The sequence below is a fragment of the Polypterus senegalus genome, chromosome 7 (genome assembly GCF_016835505.1).
Source record: "Polypterus senegalus isolate Bchr_013 chromosome 7, ASM1683550v1, whole genome shotgun sequence".
Classification (NCBI taxonomy): domain Eukaryota; kingdom Metazoa; phylum Chordata; class Cladistia; order Polypteriformes; family Polypteridae; genus Polypterus; species Polypterus senegalus.
Window position 1 is genome coordinate 76,135,092 of NC_053160.1, and position 25,913 is coordinate 76,161,004.

The window sequence follows — 25,913 nt, forward strand, 5'->3', positions numbered from 1 at the left end:
TATTAACTGTTTCAGTCTAAGACTGTGGTATCTACAATGTAACCACTAGATCTTCCCTTTCAGACTCTAAAAATCTTGTCTAAATTGTGTTATTGATTCATGAATACTCTTCATCCAGTTTTTTTGCATCAAACAAATCTTGCAATAAACACAAAGGAAATGTAGTCTTTCATGACTTTCTACAAATTATTTTCTTCCAGGACTCTCTATTACCTCTCTCTCTATATATTTTTTTTCAAAATTTAAACTGGAATAAACTACTCTGGACATTGCTTTAGTGGTGTAAATATCCTCTAATGCCTTTTTATAAGGTTTTTTCCCCACATACTTAGTAGTAAAACTATCAACTAAAAAGAAAATAAGTTACTTGACTACACCAGTGGAAAATATGGGGGAATTCATTCAAAATGTAAATTAGAAACCACTTACTCACTCCAAGAGTAATTGCAATAAAGCACAAACTATCAAGTAATGTATTTGTAAAAGAAAATTCACATATCTCTCGGCTCAGGACTATACATAGCATTACCTGTAAGTCTCCCTTAAACTGAGAACTGATTTAGACAATTTCATACTAGAATAAGTAGTCACTTACAGAGAAACTGATGAGGTGAAGTGTACATCCGTCCATCCATTATCCAACCCGTTAAATCCTAACTACAGGGTCACGGGGGTCTGCTGGAGCCAATCCCAGCCAACACAGGGTGCAAGGCAGGAAACAAACCCCGGGCACGGCGCCAGCCCACCGCAGTGAAGTGTACAGCATAGAGAAAAAAAAGAGTATATTTGCACTGAATACTTTACTAACAACTAAAACCTGTGCAGTGTAGTGTGAAAAATTAATAATCAATTCAGAAAATCTCAGAAATAATGGAGAAGTGTTCAATTATAAACAGGAATTTCCATGCTTTGCTCTTACAAATAGTGCAAGGTAAACGTGACTCATTGGACAAACACACACATATATGAACTTGTCGTTAGTAGTGCTACATGCTCTTCCCCCCTTCCTGTCGGTTGTAATCAACATGCCGGAGCAGGAGGTGCACAATAGTGCTGCGCAGCGCATTATAATTAAATTTTTGACAAATGAAGGAGTCATTCCATCTCAGATTTATTCGAGACTAAATAACTGTTTGGGGACGAGTGTCTCTCTCTTTAGTCTAGACTGTATGACTAGTGCAAGTCATTCAGAGAGGGACTATCACCTCTTCGGCCCACTTATGGATTTTTTTTAGAAGGGAAGAAATTCAAGCCGAATGAGGAGGTTATTGACACTAGTAGTAGAAGAACATAACCTGTCAAAATTTTGATATGTATAGTGGTGATGTCCCGCCCCCCTGGCATTTCCGGCACCCACCAGATGCCGCCGGGTTAATGGGCATTTCCATGCTCTGGTCTTTACCCAGTGTCGGGGTGATGTTTCACAGGCATCGGACCTTTTGTCAGTCGTCCGAAAGGAATTGGTTGGCCAATCTTGGCCTTGGTTCGAAAAATGGGAAAGTCAGCTTTGTAAGCCGAGATGGACCTTCGGAGACCTGTAAGGTGTCAAAAAGGTAAGTCAGCAATGGGGCAGAGTGGGCATCCTGCTCCTGTGTGTGTACAGCGCCAATTTGTACAGAGAGTACAGAAAGCGTGAGTGACAGACCCAGACAGAGGATGTATAAGAAGGCTTTAGAAAGTATCTATTACACACCCAATGAGCCTGGCAGTTTTGGTGATGTTAACAGCTTCTTGAGAAATGTATCGAGTCGTCGGGAAAATGTCAAGCGACAATGGATGAGTGGACAATATACTTACAGTGTGCACAAACCAGCACAGCTGAGGTTCAAGAGAAACAGAACAATTGTTTCAATGGTCAATGACCAGTGGCAAGCAGATTTGGTAGAGATGTCTTATTACTCAAAATTCTATGATGGACATAAATTTATCCTCACGTGTATCGATGTGCTCTCAAAATATGCTTGGGCTGTGCCAGTAAAGGCCAAGACAGGGAAAGAAGTTTCTCTGGGTTTTAGTTTGCTCCTTAGACAGGGTAGAGTTTCTAAGATGCTACAGACAGACCAAGGTAAAGAATTTCATTAAACACATTTTGTACATTTTGTCTCAAACTGCTATGTAAAGGCCAGCATAGTAGAACGATTCAATAGGACTTTAAAGTCCAAAATGTGGAAATATTTTACATATGCAAATACTTTTCAGTATATGGATGTCCTGCCAGAATTTCTGCTGAGTTATAACCACAGTTTTCACACCACGATTAAAACAAGACCTGTAGATGTGACTCCAGAAAATGCTCAGAGTTTTTGGAAAACAGTCTATGGCGTGGCAGTGCACAGAAAATCTACTCCATGCACTTTGAAAATAGGTGATCATGTCAGAGTTTCAAAATTAAAAGGTGTATTCGAAAAAGGCTATGAGCAGTCGTTTACAGATGAAATATTTATTATCGTGGACTGTTTTAAATGACTCAAACCTGTATATAAACTAAAAGATTATACAGGTAATGAATTCAAGGGACATTTTGTTCAGAAAAGTTACAAAAAATAAACCCCGATGCTAACAAGGTGTACCGCGTCCAGAGAATTCTAGCCACTCGCAGGCGTGGTAGAAACAAGCATATGTTGGTAAAATGGCTTGGTTGGGACAAGAAATTTAACAGTTGGGTCAAGGCTTGAGAAGTGAAAAGACATAAATATTTGAGAAAGCAAGAAAAAATGTCTAAAGTCAGAAATGGATTTTATGTAACACTGCCGAGTCATTCACCAGCCAGAACTTTTCCCAACAACACAATAGCATCATTCACCATTCAGCTAGCCAAGACAATAGAACTGTCCAGAGACTGCAAGGTAGCATTGGTGGAACTGACTACCCCAAAAACGTTCAATTCCATCACTCAAGAAGCACCATTTACACTAATGAATGAGGAAACAAGATCAACAAAATAGACATACACTTTAAACAAAGGCTATTTCATTAATACAGAAGCATTGTTGTTGGAAATGAATCATGTCATTAATACCAACCCAACACTGCCTAATCCAATACTTAGATAGAATCCTGCCAGTTGAACCATTCGCCTGATTGGTGATAAAAACATTTTGTGACCGGGGAGCTGGCTTATATTCTGGGGTTTGATCCAGAGACGCCGTCTAACAAGTCACTTCACACGACTGATATCACAGGTGGTTTTTCCACCATGTTCGTGTATACAGTTATTATCGAACCACAACTTATAGGAGATGCGCATGTGCCATTACTGAGATGTGTAAACATAAAAGGTGAAGACGGTGCATATGTCACCATATTTTTTGAAAAGCCACACTACATACCCCTCGCCGTGCAAAGCTTCAGTACTATAAGGACTGAAATTAAGACAGACCAGAATAAACCAGTTCCATTCTAGTATGGTAAGATAATAGCCAAGTTGCATTTTCATCCAGCAAGATCTATCAATTTTTAAACATGCTTGTAATAAAAATCTAACGAGATCGACACACCTACGCAACTAATTACAAGACACAAGCTGGCAATGGTCTACCAGGGTTTCATGGTCTCCCTGTCCAGTACGGTGGCGGTATTGGTGGTAAAATATTTGCTGAACAAGATCACCAGTGAACGCAGCATATTCACTGTGATAAATGCTCTACTGAGTTTCTCTGCTCAATATTAATAATTACTTATTGTATTTTATTCTGCCATGACAATATTAGATATGATACCCAACTCACATATTTATATAACTAGTGCATGTACAGTCAGGGTCAAAAGTTTTGAAAATGACACAAGTATTGGTTTTCACAAAGTTTGCTGCTTCAGTGTTTTTAGATCTTTTTGTCAGATGTTTCTATGGTATACTGAAGTATAATTACAAGCATTTCACAAGTTTCAAAGGCTTTTATTGAAAATTACATTAAATTATGCAAAGAGTCAATATTTGCAGTGTTGGCCCTTCTTCTTCAAGACAATTCACCCTGGCATGCTGTCAATCAGCTTCTGGGCCAAATCCTTACTTCTGGCCACAACTGTAGTATGGTCGCACATTGGTCAGCTCTGCTGCCATTCAAATGGACTCTGCGATTGAATAAATGCCATCTAGGGTTAGTTCCTGCCTTGGAACAGATGTTGTTAGAATAGGCATTAGTCTAATGTGATCCTCAGCTGGATTAGGTGGGCTTGAGAATGTTATGGTATATCATACATGTTGGATAGAAAAGTGAGACGATATCTGTTGCTTGTCGGTTTCAATGACACAAATATTATTCATAACTGACATCTTACCATTTAATTATTCTCCTCATAATATTTCTCCTTCTTGGAGGTTATCAGCAGCTTTCAGTTATTTTTAAATACTTTTAAACATCATTCTTCTGATACATATGCATTAAAATCACTTTCAAATAAGCAAATGTTAAAAAAAGCAGCAAAACTGTGATCTGGAACAAATAAATGATTTTAGTTAAAATTGCTCACACGTGGAAAATTTATAGAAAGAAAACACTACAAATTTTACATGTACTATTCAGTCTTACTCCATAAATGATTTTCTGACCACCTGCCCTTCTAAACAAATTTCGAAAAATGATTTAAATTGACTTTAAAATAAAATAACTGCACCTGTCAGAGGACAGAATAGCTGAAAGAACCAATTATAAATATAATAAACAGTATCTGAAAACAAAATAGCTCTACTATGACAAAAAAAAAATTAATTGATAATGAGATGCTTAAAGGCATTACAACCGAGTCCCTGTGAAAACATAATGCTAGATTAAATTGTTAATCCTGTTTCTGAGGATTTGGCAGGAATCTCTAGTAATTAGACTATCCTTATTTGAAGAAAACAAAGAAAACAATTCATCTTCATGAAAGGGACCAAATGGTATGAGCCAAGATGCATCTGTGTTTCCAGTCAAAGCCAAGCTTGTTACTCATATAAGCAAACGTATTGTAACAATATTTTGGCCTATTGCTGATTTCAGCCTATGAACGTTATTCTACTATCTCTGATAACAGAGCTTCAGCTACTATACATCAAAGATCTAACACTATATAAAACATATTAGCAATAAAACATTCATTGAGAGATAGGCCATTTCTAAAAAAGCACCTCTAAAAAGACACACATGCCCACCTATTATGTATATTTAATTATAATCAGTTTTTGATTGACTACTGGTACACTTTATAAAAATCTAATTACTTTCTCCTCAATTGTATGTGTTTTTGAAACAGTGACTCTATGTCATTTTAAAATAGAAATCATTGACTTTCTTGTTTGGTCTGAACAAATCAATACTACTCAACAGGAAGCATAATGCCTCCTACATGTTTGTATTGGAATAAATTCATGCAAGGTCCAAGATGCAGGCGTTTACATTTACACGTTTAATAATATTCAGTGTGAAGTCTAGTAGTGTTATTCTTCCAAGTCCGTAAGAGTAATAAATATTGAAATACAAGATGCCAGTTATTTATTTAACAGCTTTCAGTTTTTCAAAAACATGTAAGGCTTTATGAAAAAAAAACTACTGTAATAAGCAATTATATAAAATACATACCAGTAATTATCAGTGGCATAGGGATATCTGCACCCATACAGTATCATGTGATGAACAGTGTCCATACTTGCATGAGGCTGAAAATCAACTGAAAGAGAAAATATGTCTGGTTATTTTAAAGTACAACAAGAAAATGTATTTTGCTGAAATGTAAACTAAAAATCAAAGTACAATTAGTATTAAATTAAATACACTCTCTGAAGAAGTAATGCTTTTGTAGAAAAATTAAACAGCTTAATTGACAAACCAAGATTAAAACCAGAGTGAGTAGTTTTTATGTAAGAAAAATAAGACACCTAATTAAAAAATCTACACTTCGTATAAATACATAAAATATACTTGTAAAGTAATCCTATACAAAAAAAGAGAACCTGAAAAATATAATGTAATATTTCAACAATTTACTTTCCATTGTGATCCAAGCTTCATTGCATGTATGTCAGTGGTGTTATCATACTGTTCAGAAGAAAACCATTTTTTTTTTCATATATTTTCATAATACAATTATGAAACTTTGCAAAGGCACACTATTTACAGCTCTGATCAGTGTGGCCCTTAAAAGAAACACACAACTACTAATGCAAAAATGTGACATAATAATCAGGAAAGAAGCTGCTCAAAACAGTGTGAGCTGCACGACATTCTGAGTTGTCACTTATTCAAATGTTATGTTTCACCATCCCTAAGATATCCACTTCTCCCTCACTCAATCAAACTACATCCTCTGCCCCATCATTTTGTTTTGGTGAAGGCAGAGTTAAACAGACCAAGACATCCTATCATCACCACCTTCTTCCATCTCCATTTAGGCCCTTTGATGCAGCAGATATGCTGTAATGTCTCCGGTTTACAGGAGGTCTGCTGCAGATCTTTTGCTAGTAGGCCATGCTTAGTAAAAATGCTGTTGTAAGCCCCTGGAGGAATTCTAACTGCATACTCTTGACAACCTCAACAAGTTTTCCTCAGTAGGTTCATTTTTGTTGCTTTGTGTATTTATTTTTTATATAAACACAACTGCGTTTTGAAGGTGTGATTTTTTGTTAAATGCAGCAAATTATTTAACGTATCAATAACAACTGTGTGTAAAAGAGAAAGTGATATATTCATACAAATGTACTTTTTGTGCTAGTTTGCCCAGATAAGGAAAGTTGTTGTGTGTGCATGTTTGGGTTAGTGGCAAAAAAATATTATCTGCCATTGGGCAACACAGATGATTTTTTGTTATGGTGACCAGCTAGAATCTGTTCAGTTGCATTATTACGTATTAGGATCATTTGGCAATAAAATTTACAATTGTTTGGAAACTAGTAAATATTTTAAAAAACTAAATTCAGGTTTAGCTGTTCTGATTATTATGAGCAGACCTACTATTTTCCTCACCAGATCTGACTTATTCATTTGCTTCAGATCTACATTTCTCCATTTTCTGGTGCAAAAATCCTAATCACAGTATCTGGTGCAGTAGGTAGAAAACTGGTACTCATCATCAGTGGAGGCATCAGGCAGCCTGCTCACTCATCCCCCCACAGAGGCAACTGAAGTCAACTCAGACGCTGAAAACTCATAATCTGGCAGCAAGTTGTCTGGAGTGAATAATACTGTATATCATCATTTGGAATACATACATTTCATGTGTGTTCCGTGTCTACAACAGTCTGGGTAAATATAGGATTAAAGGAAATTTGAGGCAAGAAATGTTGAACACATAACTAAAACAGAACATTTTTGTATGTTTATAGTACTAATGACAAAATGTTGACATGAAGTGTATAATGTGTGAAGACTGAAGTCCACATATCAAATAAACACTTTCGCAAAAGGTACAAGTATAACAAAACAAGTGCACTTTTATTCAAGAATGTAATGGAAGAAAAAGAAATTGGGTTAGAGGATGAAGCGGACATGTCTGCTTGGTTGGTGCAGAGGTAAGAACTGCTAACTCCCAGGTTTGATTCCTGGTCTTTCCTGCCTTTATCGTTTTGAGTAGTGAGATGCTCTTATTGTTACTATTATAGAATAAAAACATACATTTGATTCGAGTCTGTAACAGCCGTGGTAAATTTATGGTACTTGTAAATAAAGACATGGTATAACTGAGGTGAACTCAGATGAGGATGAGGGTTCTACATCGGAGAAAGAGAACAGAAACCCACCCCGCAAGAAACATCCAGTCACACATAAGAACAACGCAGCTGCACGAGATGTAAAGGTGAAAGATGGCACTGCTTGGAAGCAGCAACAGGCTGGATGTCATCCTGCCAGTGAATCTGACACACACATGTCCTACAACTAAACAGCAGGGACTACAGAGCTCGGCAAGGTATTGTGCAATGTTCTGTTTGCAAACTTGTTTTTTGATGGCCTTTATATAAAAAAAATGTATATGTTACTTGTATAAATGCAACATCTAATGTTCTTGACCTATATTTATTTAGTTATCTTCCTACAGTGTAAAGTCACAAGTAGACTGTAAAACTTCCTGTGTTTGATTAACATAGGCATGCTGTATTCTATAAGAAAAGGAATATATTTTTATGTGGAATATTCATTGAATCTAAAAATAATTTACATTTTAATTTTCAATACAGAACTTTTATAGAGCCACGTGGCAGTGTTAAATCTTTAATAAAATATGTATTAAGAATTAGCAGTTTAATTAATTAATTACATTACATTAATTAACTAACACACACTTAATACAATACAATGAAGACATTTTTATCCAGGATATTTAGTGAATTTAAAAAAATCATTTAGCTTTTATTTAAGCATAAAGTGTTAACTTTATATTAACAGCAGGACCACTTAATAGATAAAAGTATATCATTGTACAGCACATATGTATTAAATAATCTATGAAATAAGTTTATTACATCAAAAAAATATTTCTCATTTACTTGTTTATAAGCATTACCAGTCAAAAGCCCATCTTTACAGATTTTGCAGTCTTCCTTAAATTTTCACAAACTTTAAAGCTCTGCTTCATTTTCAGAAAACGTCTATAGCAGTGATTCACATGAATTTTTAAGTCCACATATCTCCAATATGATAGACTTAATAAACCCTTAAAAACCGTTCAGGGGGAAGATACAAAATGCTATGAAGCAGAACAGATAATCACGATGAGTAATGCCACACATTTGCTCCAGAGCGGCTGAAGAGATTACTAAAAATAATTCTAATGTAAAAGAAATAGGACAAAAAAATGCTTTGCATACAACAGCATGAATGTGACAGGGCTTAACATTCAAAGATTCATGGAATTTATACCAACACAATTCTCTAATATGTGCTAAGGTAATCAGAACAGAATAGAAGCCTACATTTCAAAACACAGAGAATACATGTTTTTTTCTAAATTGCATTATTTATCAAGTATGATTCTTTGCACAGATCAACTGAACTAAAAAAAAACTGCGTTTTATAAATTCATTTATTAGAAGCAGAATTTTACCATACAGTTGGGACTACTTCTGAGTTCCAGTCTTAAACAAAAATGCCAAATAAAACTTTCTGGGGTCCAGTATTTTAGGGACCTCCCTGGCAGCCCCAGATTGCCTGTGCATTCTGAAGACCAACCTATATTAAAAAAGCTAGGAGAACTCTGCAGAATTCTGATTTCTGCAATATGTAGCAATCGGCTGTAAGTAGGGCAATTATATCTCTCTGCTAATTGTTTGAGAAAATACTATTTCTGTTACACACTGGACCACAACCACCATCCTTCAATTATAAAACCTATTGCTTTCTTACCTGTCACAACACATTATTGCTGCTTTCCTTTCTATAATAGTAGTTATTTGGCTGTACCTTTTTTCTCAAATAGAGTTAACAATCATTTGTACTTATTTCATATTAACAACTACCTAACAAATGTTCCGCCACATAAACAAGTCTAATAATCACAAACCATGAAATAAAAACTAATAACAATTGTTTTAACTGAAGATTTAAAATAGAAAGGTGCAAAAATAAAAGAATAAAAGTGTACTTCTGCATAACTCATTTAAAAAAATGATTATTTTTTAAATTTTGTTTTCTCTTTGTACACTGTCTTATGCAAGCTTTACACAATTCTTAATTATATGAATATGCAAGTCTTCTTTTCCTTTGAATCATTCCCAGTCGTCCATGGGGATTGTAGTAACTCACAGTGGCTATGGAAGCTCAGCCCAACAAATTGCTGGTGGATAATCAACCATGGAAGGTTTTTTTAATAGCTCGTGCCAAGAGAGAAAAGCACATCTGGACCTCAAGGCTGACAAAGCCTCTCAATGGAAAGCTGCACATAGACACACACATGCCGCAACTGAGCCACTGCGATACACTAGGGATTTTTTTTTCTTCATTTGACTGATATGCAATGCTGTCTACTATTACAGCAAAAAGAAAGTTGTTTAATGGACCGTTCATTTCAGTTATTTCTCTAATTTATACAGTCACAAAAATGACAGAACAGCCAGCCAAGAGAATATTCATCCTCCATCAATGCCAAACCAGCTGACTTGTTAAGTCACTCTAAATATTATTTACATTTCAGAACTGAGATTATAGATGCATTTGCATAGCAAGATAATTAATTCTGCAGCAAGTACACTTTGCAAAATGACTGTTTCTATAGGTGTATTTTCTTACAGTTTCCAGAAAACACAAAGCATAAAATATGAAAAACCCTGGTATAGATAACTAATTTTAGTTGTAATGTATAGCATTGTCTCCCCTAAGTTTATCGTTCAAGACTTTAACACTAGAATTACCAAAGCTTACGAGAAAACTCGTAAATCTGGCCCACCTTAAATCCACTCGCACATCCCCAATCAGCATCTTTTGTCTCGTAAATGTGTCGATAATCCCAAGAAGCAAGCAGCCTGCTATACCATCCCCCCCGCCACCAGAGAAACTGCAAAAACCTCTCCCAACTGAAGCCTTGTTTATCAGGGAGTTAGGAACCTAGGCTAAAAAAATATATCGTTATTTGGAACACATGTATTTCACGTGTGTTCTGTGTCTACAAAGATCTACTGTCTATGTAAGTGTAGGATGACAGGAAATGTTAAACACATACCTAAAAGACAAACTTTTTCCATGTTTTAGTTCTAACGGCAAAATGTAGACATGAAGTGTATAATGTATGAAGACTAAAGTCCAAATATCAAATAAGCACTTTCACAAAAGACACAAGTATAACAGAACAAATGAACAAGTAGATCTTTGTAGACATGGAACACACGTGAAATGCATGTGTTCCGAATAACAACATATTTTTTTAGCCTAGGTACCTGACTCCCTGATAAATACAGCTTCAGATGGGAGAGGTTTTTTCAGTTTCTCTGGCGGTGGGGGGGGATGGTATAGCAGGCTGCTCTTTGGATTGACACTTTTACAAGAGAAAAGACTCTGAATCGGGACGTGTGAGTGGATTTAAGGTGGGACGGATTTACAAGTTTTCTCATAAGCTTTGGTAATTCTAGTGTTAAAGAAACATGAGTATAATCAAAACACTGCCTGTTCAAAGCCCTGATGCCCCTTCAGGGTAACGTTTTTTTGCCATACGTGAATTACTTTTTTTTTGATGAATACATTTTTATTAATATAATTGAGATAAGGCAGCATTAACAAGCAAGAAGTATAATATGTAATATAAAAGCTACCATGAATGGTGTCCACCCTTTATCTGGGAACTTTTAAGCATTCCTGCTTGGGAGAAGGGATCATTCACTTTATCAAATTACATTATATTTTCAGCTGAGGGAAAATATTCATGTGAAAATACACTTCCACCCCTCTCACCAAGAAAGCTAAGTGGTCAAAGGTTTTCTTGATAAATTTTTTTTCCCAGGAAATATGAAGGACAAAATGCAGGTCAAAATAACTGTAAATCTAGCTATTAAACAAGCTATAAGTCAATACAAATAATAACATCAAAAGATGAAGGGAGGGAAATGCAGAGCAGCACAAGCAAGTATTAAAACTATGGCAAAGATGGGAACACGCAAATAGAAAAAAAAACCAAAACAAAACATGAGGGTACAGAGAGGGTCAGTGATTTCTTTGTGTCCAATGAACTAAACAGGTTCTATGCTCAAACGTAAAGGTAGGATCTGAAATTTGACATAGGGAATTTTAAAGATTTAGTGAATTTCATTGTGCTCACTTTGAAAATTTAGGATGCATTTAACATGTATGCATTCACTCTAATGTTATGGTTAGAAAGATTTGGGGAGCCCACAATAAAAGTTGGAACGCCAGCCAGGCCACCCCATTTAATAAAAGAAACACAAAAGTCTCATGGCTTGCTAATGAAAAGAAAAGTTGGCCAATCCAGCCTCTACTGAAAACAAACAAAATAGCCACCACAGGTTTAGTAAACAGTTGAGAAATAAAGCATGTTGGTTTCAGACTCTTTCCATATCTGATTTCAGGAGACATGGTGCTTCAGGGATGCCTTTTATTGGCTCCTAATAGGGAGGGGCAGGGCCTTCTCCAAGCTTCTAGAGCACCGTCAGTTGCTAAGGCTGTTCTCGGCACTACTGGAAAATATAAACTGGTTATCAACAGTGTCTCCTCCTGGTCTGAGGTAGAATCGCTTACCTTGCTTACGACCTGAAGGTGATCCAGAGGCACATATTCATGACACTATATATATTTAATTTTAATTTAGAAGGGGTCTATAGTCATTGCACATAATAGTTCTGTGGGGGTCTATAACTTTCAGTGCTTTCTTCACATCCAATGAGTTAATTCTTGTTCACAAATAAATCCAGGCCGCCATGTCTTGTAGTAGAATTCACTGTGTCATATAAATAGTACTACATTATTTTGATTATTTAAAGGCTAAGTAATAGTTGTTGGGTCTCTCATTATTGTACTTTTCCATAGCTGTGACTGTGGATTATGGGTCTCTGATAGTCTGGCATGCTGCCCTTCATACACTACTAAAGAAAGAGCCTAGTATCAGTAATACATAAAAAAGTACATGATCATTTAAGATGAAGAAAAAAGGTACCAACTTGACCTCAGTATGTTTGGTATGTTTTATGGAAAGCTTTACTAGGAATGAACTAGAAGAAGTCCTGCCATTAACATCTAGATCCATAAGAAAATCAGTAGGGATAAAAGCAATCTTTATTAAAACCACATGTAATTCAAGTTTATACACATGAAAAAAACAACAGATTCTAAATGATAAAAAAAAATTCTAGGTAATAGGTAAAAGTTGAGCAGAGTGTGTTAGAAGTGTCTGTAATTAATACATAAGACATGACGCTAAAACTATGATTATGAACTTGGATTTAATTTAAAAATTCAGAAGACCTCATATAAAACCATAAATTACAAGACATTGTTTTCTTTTCAGACTGGACTCCAACAATGCAAGTCCTTTCAATTTTCATTACAACTGTATTCTTTATCAGAACAAATGATAGCTCAACATCAGTGCTTGTATGATTGGTGCTCATGTACCTAAAAATTTGTAATCAGGCCATGGTAGGAACTTCATTTTTTTGTAGTGTGTTCAGTGGAATGCCTCGTTAGAAGTCAATTCTCCTCGAAGTGCTGATAAAAAGTAACGCACAGAAATGAAGCAGCAGATGAGGTAAATCATTTTACCATATGACATATGAAGTTTCATTTTACAATCCCAGGAATACCACTGGAGCTATGGGTGATATGAAGGCCATAGATGTACTCAGGTTGAAGTGCAAAGAAGCCTACACTCTGCATACTAAAATCTTTTTATGACTCACTTCCCCCTTAAATGACATAGAATACTACAACTGCTGCAGAAAACTACAGTCTGTGCAACAAAATATTAAGATGTTCTCCTGAAGAAATGTCTGAGCAGGACTTTTGCATTTGGACCATGTGACAGAAAAAATGAAAATTTACTCCACAGTTAATACTTTTTTTGAAGTATTAATTTTGTTAATAGTTTTGGAGAACCATCTGTTAATAGAGATAAAAACAAGCAAACAAAAAATAACTGTAATTCCTATCTTTAAGCACACCACTCTCCATTTAAAAAATTTTCCAGTACTACTGTAAGTCATTTTGACCAGGACCTAATGTCACCAGCAGCAAACTCAAGACAGGAATAAACCCTGGATTACCAGGCATTACCAGACACCAATAAACTGCAAGGCATTTATATGCAATCAACCAGTCCCTAATTTTGTATCCAATTAATTTAGTTAACTGCCTATACTTTATTAAACTTAATTCAACATAGTGTATTCCATGCACAGAACATTAAATCTAAAAGATCTACAGTATTAACAAAGTCCTCAAGAATACATTACTAGGATATACAGTATGCTAAAACCACATTTCATGTAATTGTCTCCAGCAACACAAGATTTATCTTTCCCTGTTTCTGTGGATAACACAAACAGAATTTTACAATCAGTCAACATCCAGAAGTCTGGATTGAATTTCAAGGTGCTTTTTAAAAAACTGAAGCAACCAGTTATCTGGCATTTTGAAGAACATCTTTAAATCTTACTGAAAGGATGTCTGTGGTTATCCTTCTGCTTCAATAAAAAAACAACATCATCACTGTGCTACAGAACACTAAATGAAACTTTCACAAACACTACTGAGAGGTGACAGTCACACCCATTGTAACTAAATTCCTTGAGAGACATGTGGTGGAATAGAATACTGCAGGTAGCCTGAACAATCTCCAGTTTACTTAATGTCAGAAGTAGTCTGCAAAGAAAACCATGTGCCTTGTATTTCATATCATCCTGGCACACATGGGCAGTACAAACTGTTATACAATGAGACAACAGCTCCTCATTTAACAACATTGTGTCTTTAAAACTTCTTCACTTGGAAATTAGTACTTGCATACAGCAGTTCAAGGCAGATATACAGTGCTTTACATTTCATATGCAGTCAATTTTTTCCCCACCTCTGTTCTGGCAAATGATACAAAACCATTAGCATCCACTTCAATTGATCTGGAGAGTGTTTTAAGGAGAGTGAGGGTATAAGGTTGCTTATTTGCCACTCATATTGTTTCATGTACAAGTTGTTTATATAAGTTGAATTCACTGCCTTCACTGCCTGTCAATTGCTGGTATTATACTACTATTAAAAGCGTACACAAAAAAACAAAAATCATCACTAAAGGAGAGCATCAAATTAACGCATGCTTGCAAAAATAAAATAAATAGGTCACTCATCAGTCCTAGAAGGAATTAAGACTAGTTTCCACTCAGTACTTGTACTACAGGTCCTAGTAATGAAAACAATTCTTTGTATGAAATTTGATAATGAATTTGGTATTTTCATAATCTGAGGGACGATTCTGTTATTTTAATTCATAGAACAGTGAGCTTTTTGAACATGTCTTGCAGACTCCTGTTACGACTTGCTGCCTTTTAACGTGTATTCTGATGTCATAATCAGCAGTACCGAGTAATTAGCGAATGTCAAACTCAAAAACATTGTCATCTGGGTTTACAGTACTAGTAAGATTAATATTAATTATCATTCATTTCATACCATCATTAGGTAAAGCTCAAGCTTAATTAATACAATTATGCAAAATATGTTCAATACATTATATGGTACTGGTAAGAAATAAGCAATCAAATAATGTTCATTTTTTTATTAAGCTATTTATAATCTGCCAATTTAAGCAAGATTAGTGTATACATTTATAAATGTACAAGTGATGTTTAAACTTAACGGAAATACTGTATATGAATAATAAAGTGCTGTAGAGGGTGAAAGCATTACCTTAAAATCTGAATTTTTAAAAGGACATTGTATTTACATTTCACCTCGTATATAAGTAAGCAGAATTGGCCCAGAGATGAGCACCAATGCTAGAAGAGTGGTAGGAAAGTATTATTAATATGGAGATTCTATAGCAAATATTAGATATGAATAAAGAACACAAAATAAAAAAAACAAGGTAGATCAGAAATAAGACCTTAAAACCATTTGTTTTATAACTTAACAGTGGAAAAAAAGAAGTGAGCAACAATTATACATTTTACAATCCACTGCTGAAATTTATTTCCAATTGTTATTATAATCATTATCTTCATACTACAATCAAAAGCCAGACTGGAGAAAAAAACAAGTGCCCTCGCAGGACTAAGAAGGCCTTTCATGCTTAATTTATGGGGTAAGGATGTAAAAATTGATTTTGCTGCAAGCGGCTCCAAAAACACAACATCACCCCATTCTCTACATCAGTACTAGTTTTTTAAATGCCAAGTGCAGCCATTTTTGCATGTGTTACTAGGACACAGGTGTATTAGAGAAGGTGGCATTTAATGAGATATTTACTAATTGATTAATTTTCCAAAAGGTCTGCCTCTAATAGGTTAATATTAACATACACCAATATCTCTCTAAAGAACTCAGCAGTATAATGGCTTAGTACTGAGTATATCGCCTGCTTGACCTAAACAAATACAAAGGTAATACATGATTTCAGCATGTTTCTTCTACTCCCATTCAACTGATGTACCGAGTTATCATTCACTGTGAAAAAATAGACTGTGTGAAACAGAATAAATATTTTTAAAATATCAGAGCCCTGTAATGTTTATGCATTTAAAATGTGTCATTACTTCTTCAGGAATCTCAATCTGTAATGTAAAATGTTATCTTGTAACTCTTGCCCCTCACTGTTAAAACACATTAAGAAGTTAGTCAAAGAAATTCAGGCTAGGCAGTGTGCTCACCAACATTCTGGAAGACATTACCAATGTGTTTCATTCATGTTTAAACAGCTACTAAACCTTGACTTTCAACCCTGCATAACTCTTTGGGTGCATCACTGTACCCTTGCTAAAACAAGTTGGTTCAGTTTGAGACTCAAAAGAGATGGCAGGTAGATAATTGACGTATTTAATGAATTGCCCACTACATGTACAAGTGAAATAACTCAAAATATTGTTTAATCTGGACATTTTCATAGTACAAATCAGTTGTACACATTGTGCACATAATTCCCATCAACTCTAACTTAAAAAAGGTATCAAAATATCATATAGGCAATGAAGCATGTGGATAATCTACTCAGTCCCAAGTTTAAAACATATTAAACTGTAGCAACATAAAAAATATGTCTTTCTTTATTGCTGCTTTTTAAACTCAGATTACATTCTTAATTCTTAATAACTCCATAGGCAGTCTTCCTGTACACTCTTATGGAACCAATAACTGTCACTGAAAAAGAGTATTTACTGAAAGTGGAAACACTACTTAACAAAAATTTTATTGCATGATGTAAAGTTTAAGCCTTTAGGCCATCATCATCTTTCACCAATCAATATAGAACATTACTTCTTTTCCTGAACCCCTTTATTTAAGTGCACGGTCATGGCTATCATATTACCATCAAAACAAGACTAGAATCAACTCTGAACTTGATGTCAGTTCATTGTAGGGAACAGTCACTCACGCAAGACCAGTTAAGGGTGGCTGAACAACCTGAACTAATCAAGTGAAATGCATATAGGTATCTAAAAACAAAAAAGGTATATAAAGATAGAGAACAGTACACTGGCCATTGCAACTCTTAAGAACTTTAGTTAATTTGATAGGATAATTACTGTTCTTTGAGTATTATCAAGTTCACGTTTAGACAACCACTCTCATTCATGCAAGGCATATTTGGAGTCAACAATCCTGCCAATTTGTGAATCTTTGAGATCAAACAGAAACACCTAGAAGAAATCCACACAAACACATGGAAAACAGAGTCTAATAAGGCTGTATGCCGGCTTGAATTTAAACCTCAAGAGTTAAGGGTTATGAAGCAAGAGTCCTTATTAGTCTGTCACCACACTGCAACCATATGGAACAAGTTATTACAAATTTTCAAAAATTGAATTTGTGTCTGAAAATATGTTGATGTTTAAATATGAAAAACCTGTACAAATATATACATAATGAAATAATATAAAGGTAATCAAATAATCAATGCAGTTGTTTTACTGCCAAAGTGGTCAGTACCTGAGATTGTCTAAACAAAAAATTGTTAACAAATTCTTTTCAATAGCTTTGGTTTTGTCTTCACTAAGGCACTTTTGTAATTAGCTGGATTATTTCCTCTCTCACATTGTACTCAGTAAAATAATATGGTGTATAATTCACTTTTGGAAGGAACTTAAACTGCCATTTATGCCATAGCCTTTAAAACTTAATATTTAAGTGATATATAATTGTATTTACTTAATTTTCTTCTTCTTTTTTGTAAAATTTGTTGTATTTATTATACAGTCATATGCAGTTTGGGAACCCCTCTTTAATTCTTTGGATTTTTGTTTATCATTGGCTGAGCTTTCAAAGTAGCAACTTCCTGTTAATATATGAAATGCCTTATGGAAACAGTAGTATTTCAGCAGTATTTCAGCAGTGACATTAAGTTTATTGAATTAACAGAAAATGTGCAATATGCATCATAACAAAAATAGACAGGTGTGTAAATTTGGGCAACCCAACAGAGATATTACATCAGTACTTAGTTGAGCCTCCTTTTACAAATATACCAGCTTCTAGATGCCTCCTATAGCCTTTGATGAGTGTCTAGATTTTGGAAGGAGGTATTTTTGACCATTCTTCCATACAAAATCTCTCTAGTTCAGTTAAATTTGATGGCTGCCGAACACGGACAGCCTGCTTCAAATCATCCCATACATTTTCGATGATATTCAAGTCGGGGGACTGTGACGGCAATTCCAGAACATTGTACTTCTCCCTCTGCATGAATGCCATTGTAGATTTCAAACTGTGTTCTGGGTCATTGTCTTGTTGGAATATCCAACCCCTGCATAACTTCAATTTTGTGACTGATGCTTGAACATTATCCTGAAGAATTTGTTGATATTGGGTTGAATTCATCTGACCCTCAACTTTAACAAGGGCCCCAGTCCTTGAACTAGCCACACAGCCCCACAGCATGATGTAACCTCCACCAAATTTGACAGTAGGTAGCAGGTGTTTTTCTTGCAATGCGGTGTTCTTCATCCGCCACGCAAAGCGCATTTTGTTACGACCAAATAACTCCATTTTTGTCTCATCAGTCCAAAACATGTTGTTCCAAAATTAATCTGGCTTGTCTAAATGAGCATCTGCATACAACAAGCGACTGTTTGTGGCGTGAGTGCAGAAAGGGCTTCTTTCTCATCACCCTGCCATACAGATGTTCTTTGTGCAAATTGTGCTGAACTGTAGAACAAAGTACAGATAAACCATCTGCAGCAAGATGTTCTTGCAGGTATTTGTAGGTGATCTGTGGGTTGTCTGTAACCATGCCACTCCTGTATTTTTCTTGGCCTGCCAGACCTGGGTTTAACAGCAACGGTGCCTGTGGCGTTCCATTTCCTGATTACATTCCTTACAGTTGAAACTGACAGTTTAAACCTCTGAGACAGCTTTTTGTAGCCTTTCCCTAAACCATGACACTGAACAATCTTTGTTTTCAGATCTTTTGAGAGTTGCTTTGAGGATCCCATGCTGTCACTCTTCAGGTGCAATTGACCACCTTAACTACATTTTCTCATGATTGGACACACATGTCTATGAAGTTCCAGGCTTAACGAGCTAATCCAACCAATTTGGTGTTGCAAGTAATCAGTGTTGAGGAGTTACATGCATTCAAATCAGCAAAATTACAAGGGGACCCAAATGTTTGCACAGCCAGTTTTTCACATTTGATTTAATTTAATACAACTAAATACTGCTTCACTAAAAATCTTTGTTTGGAAAACACCTCAGTACTCAGATGTTCCTAGGAAATGAAAGACATACCACTGTTATTTTTTTGTTGAAAGTAGAATAAATTATTATGCAGGCTGAGATGGGTTCCCAAACTTTTTCATTTAACTGTATGAAAATTATGATTATAAACAGCAGGAAGAGACACAGATTCAATGGATAGTACCCATGATTTCAGCATGATATACGGTACCCCTGTGTGATCACCAATAGCTTCAGCAACTTCAGAAGCTAAAAATATGAAATGAAAGGAGAACAAAGCTACAACAAGCAAGTTAATGAAAGCCTAATTATTTCTCATTTTAAAAACACAGAAATACTTCTTAAACTGATGTAAAATGTAAACAACCTCTGCTGGGACATTCTGTAGTGACTTAATGAAGTTAAAAACTGGGAAATAATGGCATTTTTAGTTAAGAAAGAAGTATGGTTGACTGAAAACAGAAACCACAGCCACTGGGGAGCCTAGAACTGAGTCTGGGAACTCCTTTACCAAAGGAATATAGATAAAAGGAACACCATCGAATTCTAGATTAAAACACACAGTTCAAATGATATCAATTCAGTGACCTGATTTTCAGAAATGTGTCTCTTATTTTATAGGAGCTTCAAGCTAACCTTGTAACTTTTGAGGGATGGGCATACTAATATATTTATGGATATTTTAACACAGATGGTAGAAATGTTCTCTCTTTTATTTTGAAAGGTTTTATGCTGAAGATAATAAACACTGCCTGAAGAAAGCATTTGGCTAGTAGAAGGGGCAACAGGAAAACATCTTTAATGATGTGATTTCATATGCCACATATTTTTTAATTAGTTGTTTCTGGAATTTTGATCATCACCTTCCTTAGTTATGTAAAATTTAATTTTGTTGTTTGCTAAAGTAATATTTCACCAGCTGAATGTTGGGAAAGAAAAGATAAAACAGATGAGACAAGGTTCATGTGACAGACATGTAGCATACTTTGATTCAGACTTTTAAATTACTTATGAGAGAACACTTTATAAATGCCCATGGCACTTTGGGCTCTGACACAAATGAATAATTTATCCTAAAATAAATTTGCCCTACTGAGGAGAAACAAGGACCAATTGTCTAGCTGAGGCAGCTGAAGTGTATCAATAGCTAAAGTGCAAGCTGAAAAAAATCGAGGTTGACTGTGGTCACTCAACCAAAAAATATTCTGTCTGCATCATATTCTTTCTTTCATCCACATTAGGTGTTGAGTGGATTTGGTTTGCTAGGAATTTTATGTCTGCTCTTCTTTTTTCCTAAATAATTATAGGTACAAGATGACAACTGAACATTTTCCATCGTTTTATATAATGGAGTATTGCAAGTTTTGTTTTGTTTTTTTTTTTCCCCTTAAGACTCTTGTATCTGTGTAAAATCATATAATAATTCACTAAGGCAAGACAACCATGGAAAGCATGCCGGAAGGGGCGTGGATTCACTAAGCTGCCGACAAGTGAGACACCTATGGCGCACGTAGGAAAGAGCCACGCCCACCAACTCCAAGACCATTGGATACGACGACAACTCGCAGGGCCATATCCACCAACTCGGACGCGACGACACAGAAAAAATGGCGTCATTTATATTCGTCTGTCATAGAGGCCACATGCAGTGCAGGTCAGGTTAATGTCATGCACCTCCGAGCTACGTTGACTGTTCATAGAGGCATGTTTCTCGCGGAGGTGATTCGCCATATGCAGCGTGTGAAACGGTTTGTGAGGGGTATCCCATGGGATCCTTAAAACAATCCTTTACAACTGAGGTTAAAACACACTGAAGTAGGCAGTCTTTAAAAACCGAGTTTTCAGTTACGACACACACCCGCATGCACCATAGCAAACTGTTTTACACTCTACATGCAGAAATTCACATCCGCGACAAACATGCATCTTCTTAGATGCTCCTGCACTTTGTTCACACCCCCCTCGCTGCTACCGTGATCGGGTGTCTTGGTTGGATTATATACCTGTATATAAAGGCAGCCAAAACCGCACAGAGCAATGAAAAGTCTACACTTCCATCTTTTCATTCTCTTTCTGTTGTATCCTCAAACCCTCCCTTTTTAGACAACTGTGTCATTCCAGAAGTGTTCAACCATCAATAAATAATTATGTGGCGTTTGTTATGCCACGGGTTCACTAGTGTGTTGTATTTTGCTCTCTCCAGAGTTCCATCTTTTCATTCACTTACTGTTGTATTCTCACAGCAACCCGTTTTAGACAACCGTGTCTTTCCAGAATTGTTTAGCATTCAATAAATAGTTATGCATGACATTGAGCGTGTGTCTACCCGGCGTGGGTTTGCCGTTGAACCCCATTCGGGCTGCAAACCGTGGAATTCCCACTAAGTGCGACTCATACGCTCCCACTGGTTGCGTCCCAACCCTTTGTACACACCCCCCTCCCACCTCGCTACTACCATGGTCGGGTGTCTTGGTGGATTATACTGTATATACTGTAGAATAGCTGCCAAAACCGCACAGAGCAATGAAAAGTCTACGTCACTCACAGGTACATCTGGACTATGTAAAGACGACGACTCAAGTGACGAGTTGGTGGTGGACACATGAGCGGGCAGTGCATACTGAACGAGAAATCAGCAGACATCAGCCATGCACCCCCATCCCTCCGTCTGGCAGGAGAAGACGCGAGGACGGTGCGCCAGTTTTCAGTCATGGACGATTGTGTGTTGGTTCGTTCCGTGCACTGTTACAATGTTGCTTTTCTTGCTGATTTATTACATTACCGATTTTTCAAATGTTAATTTTCTCCCTCTGCTTAAAAATCATTAAAAAACCAGCCTGATTATGCGGCGTATGGTACGCCGCAGGTTGGCTAGTCTCATATAATACTTTATTATGATGTTTTACTGAAGCTCAGTACAGAACTAAATTTACGCAGTTATATATAGAAAGGTATTGTTAAAGAGCTAATGAAAGTTCAAATGGCCAGTCCTACCAAATACAGTGAAATACTTTGGTAAGAGTCAAAATTTAATGACAAGGCAGATGGCCTAAGGCAAATCAGAGACCTTCCCATTTTAGTAGGGTGGCCAATGTGTCTCATAAATGTTGGACATTAGCTGGTTTAAAATCTCTTTTTATGATGATATTGTTGGGTAATGATGGGATGTGTCTGATCAGAAGAATAGTCACATGACCTATTTGCTCTGCTCTTATTAAGGTTCCAAATATGGATACAATATACACTATTAGACCATCGTCACTGGACTTTTTTTAATGATGTTCAGCAGGTCAGCTCCAAGGACTCAAGGGATTTTACCAAACCTTGGTCCTCCCAACAGTCTCGGTGCAAAGGGAAATTGGGACTCAACAAAACAACCCTCCTGTACATTCTGCAACCACACCTTCATGTGTTTGACTCCCATGCGTGTAACTCAGCTGAGAATTTGGTTACAAAATCCAGTGTAGGCTACTACTGACAGCATGGCTGAAATAGCTTTTATTTCTTGATATGTTCCTCTTAATGTAAAGTTTTGTTTTTGACCATATGTTAACAGATGTTTGTTTGTTTGGAAATTCATTCTCAATAAACCTGTGATGATAGCAGGGTTTTACCATTCCTGAACACCCTAAAGTTTGCATGTCTTACATCCACCACCATGTCATATTTAAAAAAAGCCTAAGTGCTTAGTTGTCATCACTCTGCCTCTCATTTGCACACACATGACCCACTGGCACATGCCAAACTGTCTTCTGGCACTGCCTGCACGAAAGATGCTGTTATTCAGTGAGCACTTGTGTAGGAAATGGAAGTATGTTTAACATTTTAGCCTTATTAAGATGATAATTAAAATAATGCAGCATTTTTTGCACTTTGACTATCACAACATTTTTAAACTTATTAATCTGTGGTGCCAAGACAGGAACCATCTCTGGAAAGAGTTCCACTGTCTATCACAGAGTACACCTGCACAATGGCCAATTAGCATGTCTTTGGCATTTGCTCTTTTTCTTATTACAAAATATTTTTATGATATTAAAAGTGGTATTTTTTTATTATGGTTTAGAAAACAAATAAAACATGTAAAGACAACAGATTAAACAAATACACTAGATTTAGATTTTTTTTGCAATCTCTACAATCTTTTTTTTTTTATTTAGGTTGGATATTTGTAAATGCAAGGACACAAGGCTTTTACACTCAAAGACAAAAGAATGTTTCACCCTGTATAGTTACCATGACAACTGGTTCCAAGGTTAAAGCAGTAGTTTCTCTTCCAATGAAACTCTTATTTTCTGTTTGCAGGTTTAGTTTATCTGCTCCTTTCATTTATAATGCAAATATCTTACTTTCTGCCATACTAATGATACTAAAGAAAAGGCTTTCAGAACTTGTTCTTTTTAACACAGTTGATAAAAGGCATCTAAATTGGCCTACACATGGAAACATTCTATTCGTCATGGAAATCATGTTGTAAAAATCAATCAAGTAAATAAATGTTTCTAACTCTGTTTCATTTTAACAAATGTATTATATTATTAAAACTATTTCATGCACACACAATATAATAGATTTACAGGCATAACTTAGTTTTTAAAATCGGTGTAATAGTTGCCACTCTAATTGATATGCATTAGAAATGAGAATCTTAAACAGCAGAACATATAGTAACAAAGCAGTTATACCACGTTCACTGTGAATAACCGTAACAACACATCTACAAACAGAATAAATGGTTACACAATATCAGGTTTGGTTCCAAAAGCTAAGACTGCAAAATTTTTTACAAGCTTATAACCCTTACCAATTATAGTTAAGTTTAGCTACTGAAAATACAAGTGGCAGCAATTACAAACTGTCAGATAAGTCACAGTTTGGTATTTATCCAAGACTGCTATGCAATGGTGATACACTGATTAAGATAACACTATCAGCATTTTCAAATGTCTTCATGAAGGACACTAGTGTTGGCAAAAAATAGAAACAATGACATTAGGATAAATGCATGCCTAACTGACAGAGTTCTATCAAGGCACCATACAATTGTGATGAGAGCTGAGCAGTACTTAGTTAAAAGTCATGGCATCAGACATTCTAAATAACAAACACATCAGCAGAAGCCTGTAATTCATCTGTCTAACAAGTTCCAGAACACTGTCAGAAATCAGAATCTTTACCAATAACATTCAAAAACATGTTCCAAAAAGTCTGCAGAACTCTTATAAAGATAGTTGCGTTTTTATAGTTGGACAAGTTTATAGTTCTGTGATAACAGAGCACTACCATCAGTTACTGCGAGGCATTTAACTTGAGTTTTTAATACCATTGTATCTCTGTCTAAAGGAAGAGAGCTCTTGATGCCGGGAAGTCACTCAAAAGTGTGTTAGTCTTCCATTTCAATTTTATTTAGCTATTTTTCCTTTATTTTCAATGTACAGAATTTGGAAAAACTAAAAATTATTACCTTATGAAGTTAATTTGTTGGATTTAGGTCTAGATTACCATGATGTGAAGTTGTCTGCATTATAAAGGACATTGTTGCCTTCGTAACCACTCTGTGGAACTTAAATATAATATTTTAGAGACTAAAAGTAAAAAGGCTTGTCAGGTATGATAGGGAATGAGATAAAAAATATTTTTAGAAAATTTTGTTCCTAAGAGTCTCTTCTAGAATGACCAGATAAATATTTCATTAATATGAAAGTCAAATCAAAACTAATATGTACATACCATTACCAAATATCATAAGAATCCAGAGATCTTTTATATAAATACAGACCTACTTATATTAATTGTGTTGTTTAAAACAAAAATGGCAGCTTAAAACTCATTTCATTACGTTTTTTATTTCGTTTCTGCCTGCTTATTGTTAGAGCTGAAGAATAATGAATCACTTGCCAATTTAAATTTACAAATTAGCTGTGACTGCATGAAGTACAAAATCACCTGGGGCCTCATGTATAAACGGTGTGTACGCACAGAAATGTTGCGTAAGAACTTTTCCACGTTCAAATCGCGATGTATAAAACCTACACTTGGCGTAAAGCCACGCACTTTTCCACGGTACCTCATGCCTTGTCGTACGCAAGTTCTACGCTCGGTTTTGCAAACTGGCGGCACCCAGCGTCAAAGCAATGGTACTGTTCTTGTGTGATTACTCATTATTTTCATGACGCGGCTTTATAAATACACAGAAACTAACCGCATATTGTTTATTAGTGTAATGCATCTGATTGTAATTAACTCGTAACAATATAATGGTCCAGGGAATAGCCATAGTATTCCAAATACCATAACTGCTTTAGCGTTGTTACACTCACTTCTTCTTCTTCTTCTTTCAGCTCCTCCCGTTAGGAGTTGCCACAGCGGATCATCTTTTTCCATATTACTCTCACTGCACGATTCGGAGTATTTATATCACTGTATCTGAGTGTGAATCACAGCAGCAGCTGATTGGAAAGAGAATTATCGCTATACAGCTTTAAGGACACGCTGTCTCAGCCACTGCAAAACGTTTTAAAGCCTTTCCTGTACGGACCTCGCGGTTCAGAAACAGTTTAATCCCAAGAACTTTAAATGCACTCAATCAGTTGCTCCTTGTAGAACTGTCTGTACTTATAAGTACAA

At 35.9% G+C, this 25,913-nt stretch overlaps 1 protein-coding gene across 8 annotated transcripts in view; it reads right to left on the minus strand.

The window, feature by feature from the left end:
• The window catches only part of pam (peptidylglycine alpha-amidating monooxygenase), a 402,733-nt gene that overhangs the window by 175,375 nt on the left and 201,445 nt on the right, over positions 1 to 25,913 (minus strand). For all 8 annotated transcript variants that reach the window (XM_039758909.1, XM_039758910.1, XM_039758908.1 and 5 more), the window contains exon 5: positions 5,559 to 5,646. In XM_039758909.1, coding sequence (XP_039614843.1) covers positions 5,559 to 5,646 — 88 coding nt within the window. The remainder of the gene's footprint in view (positions 1 to 5,558; positions 5,647 to 25,913) is intronic.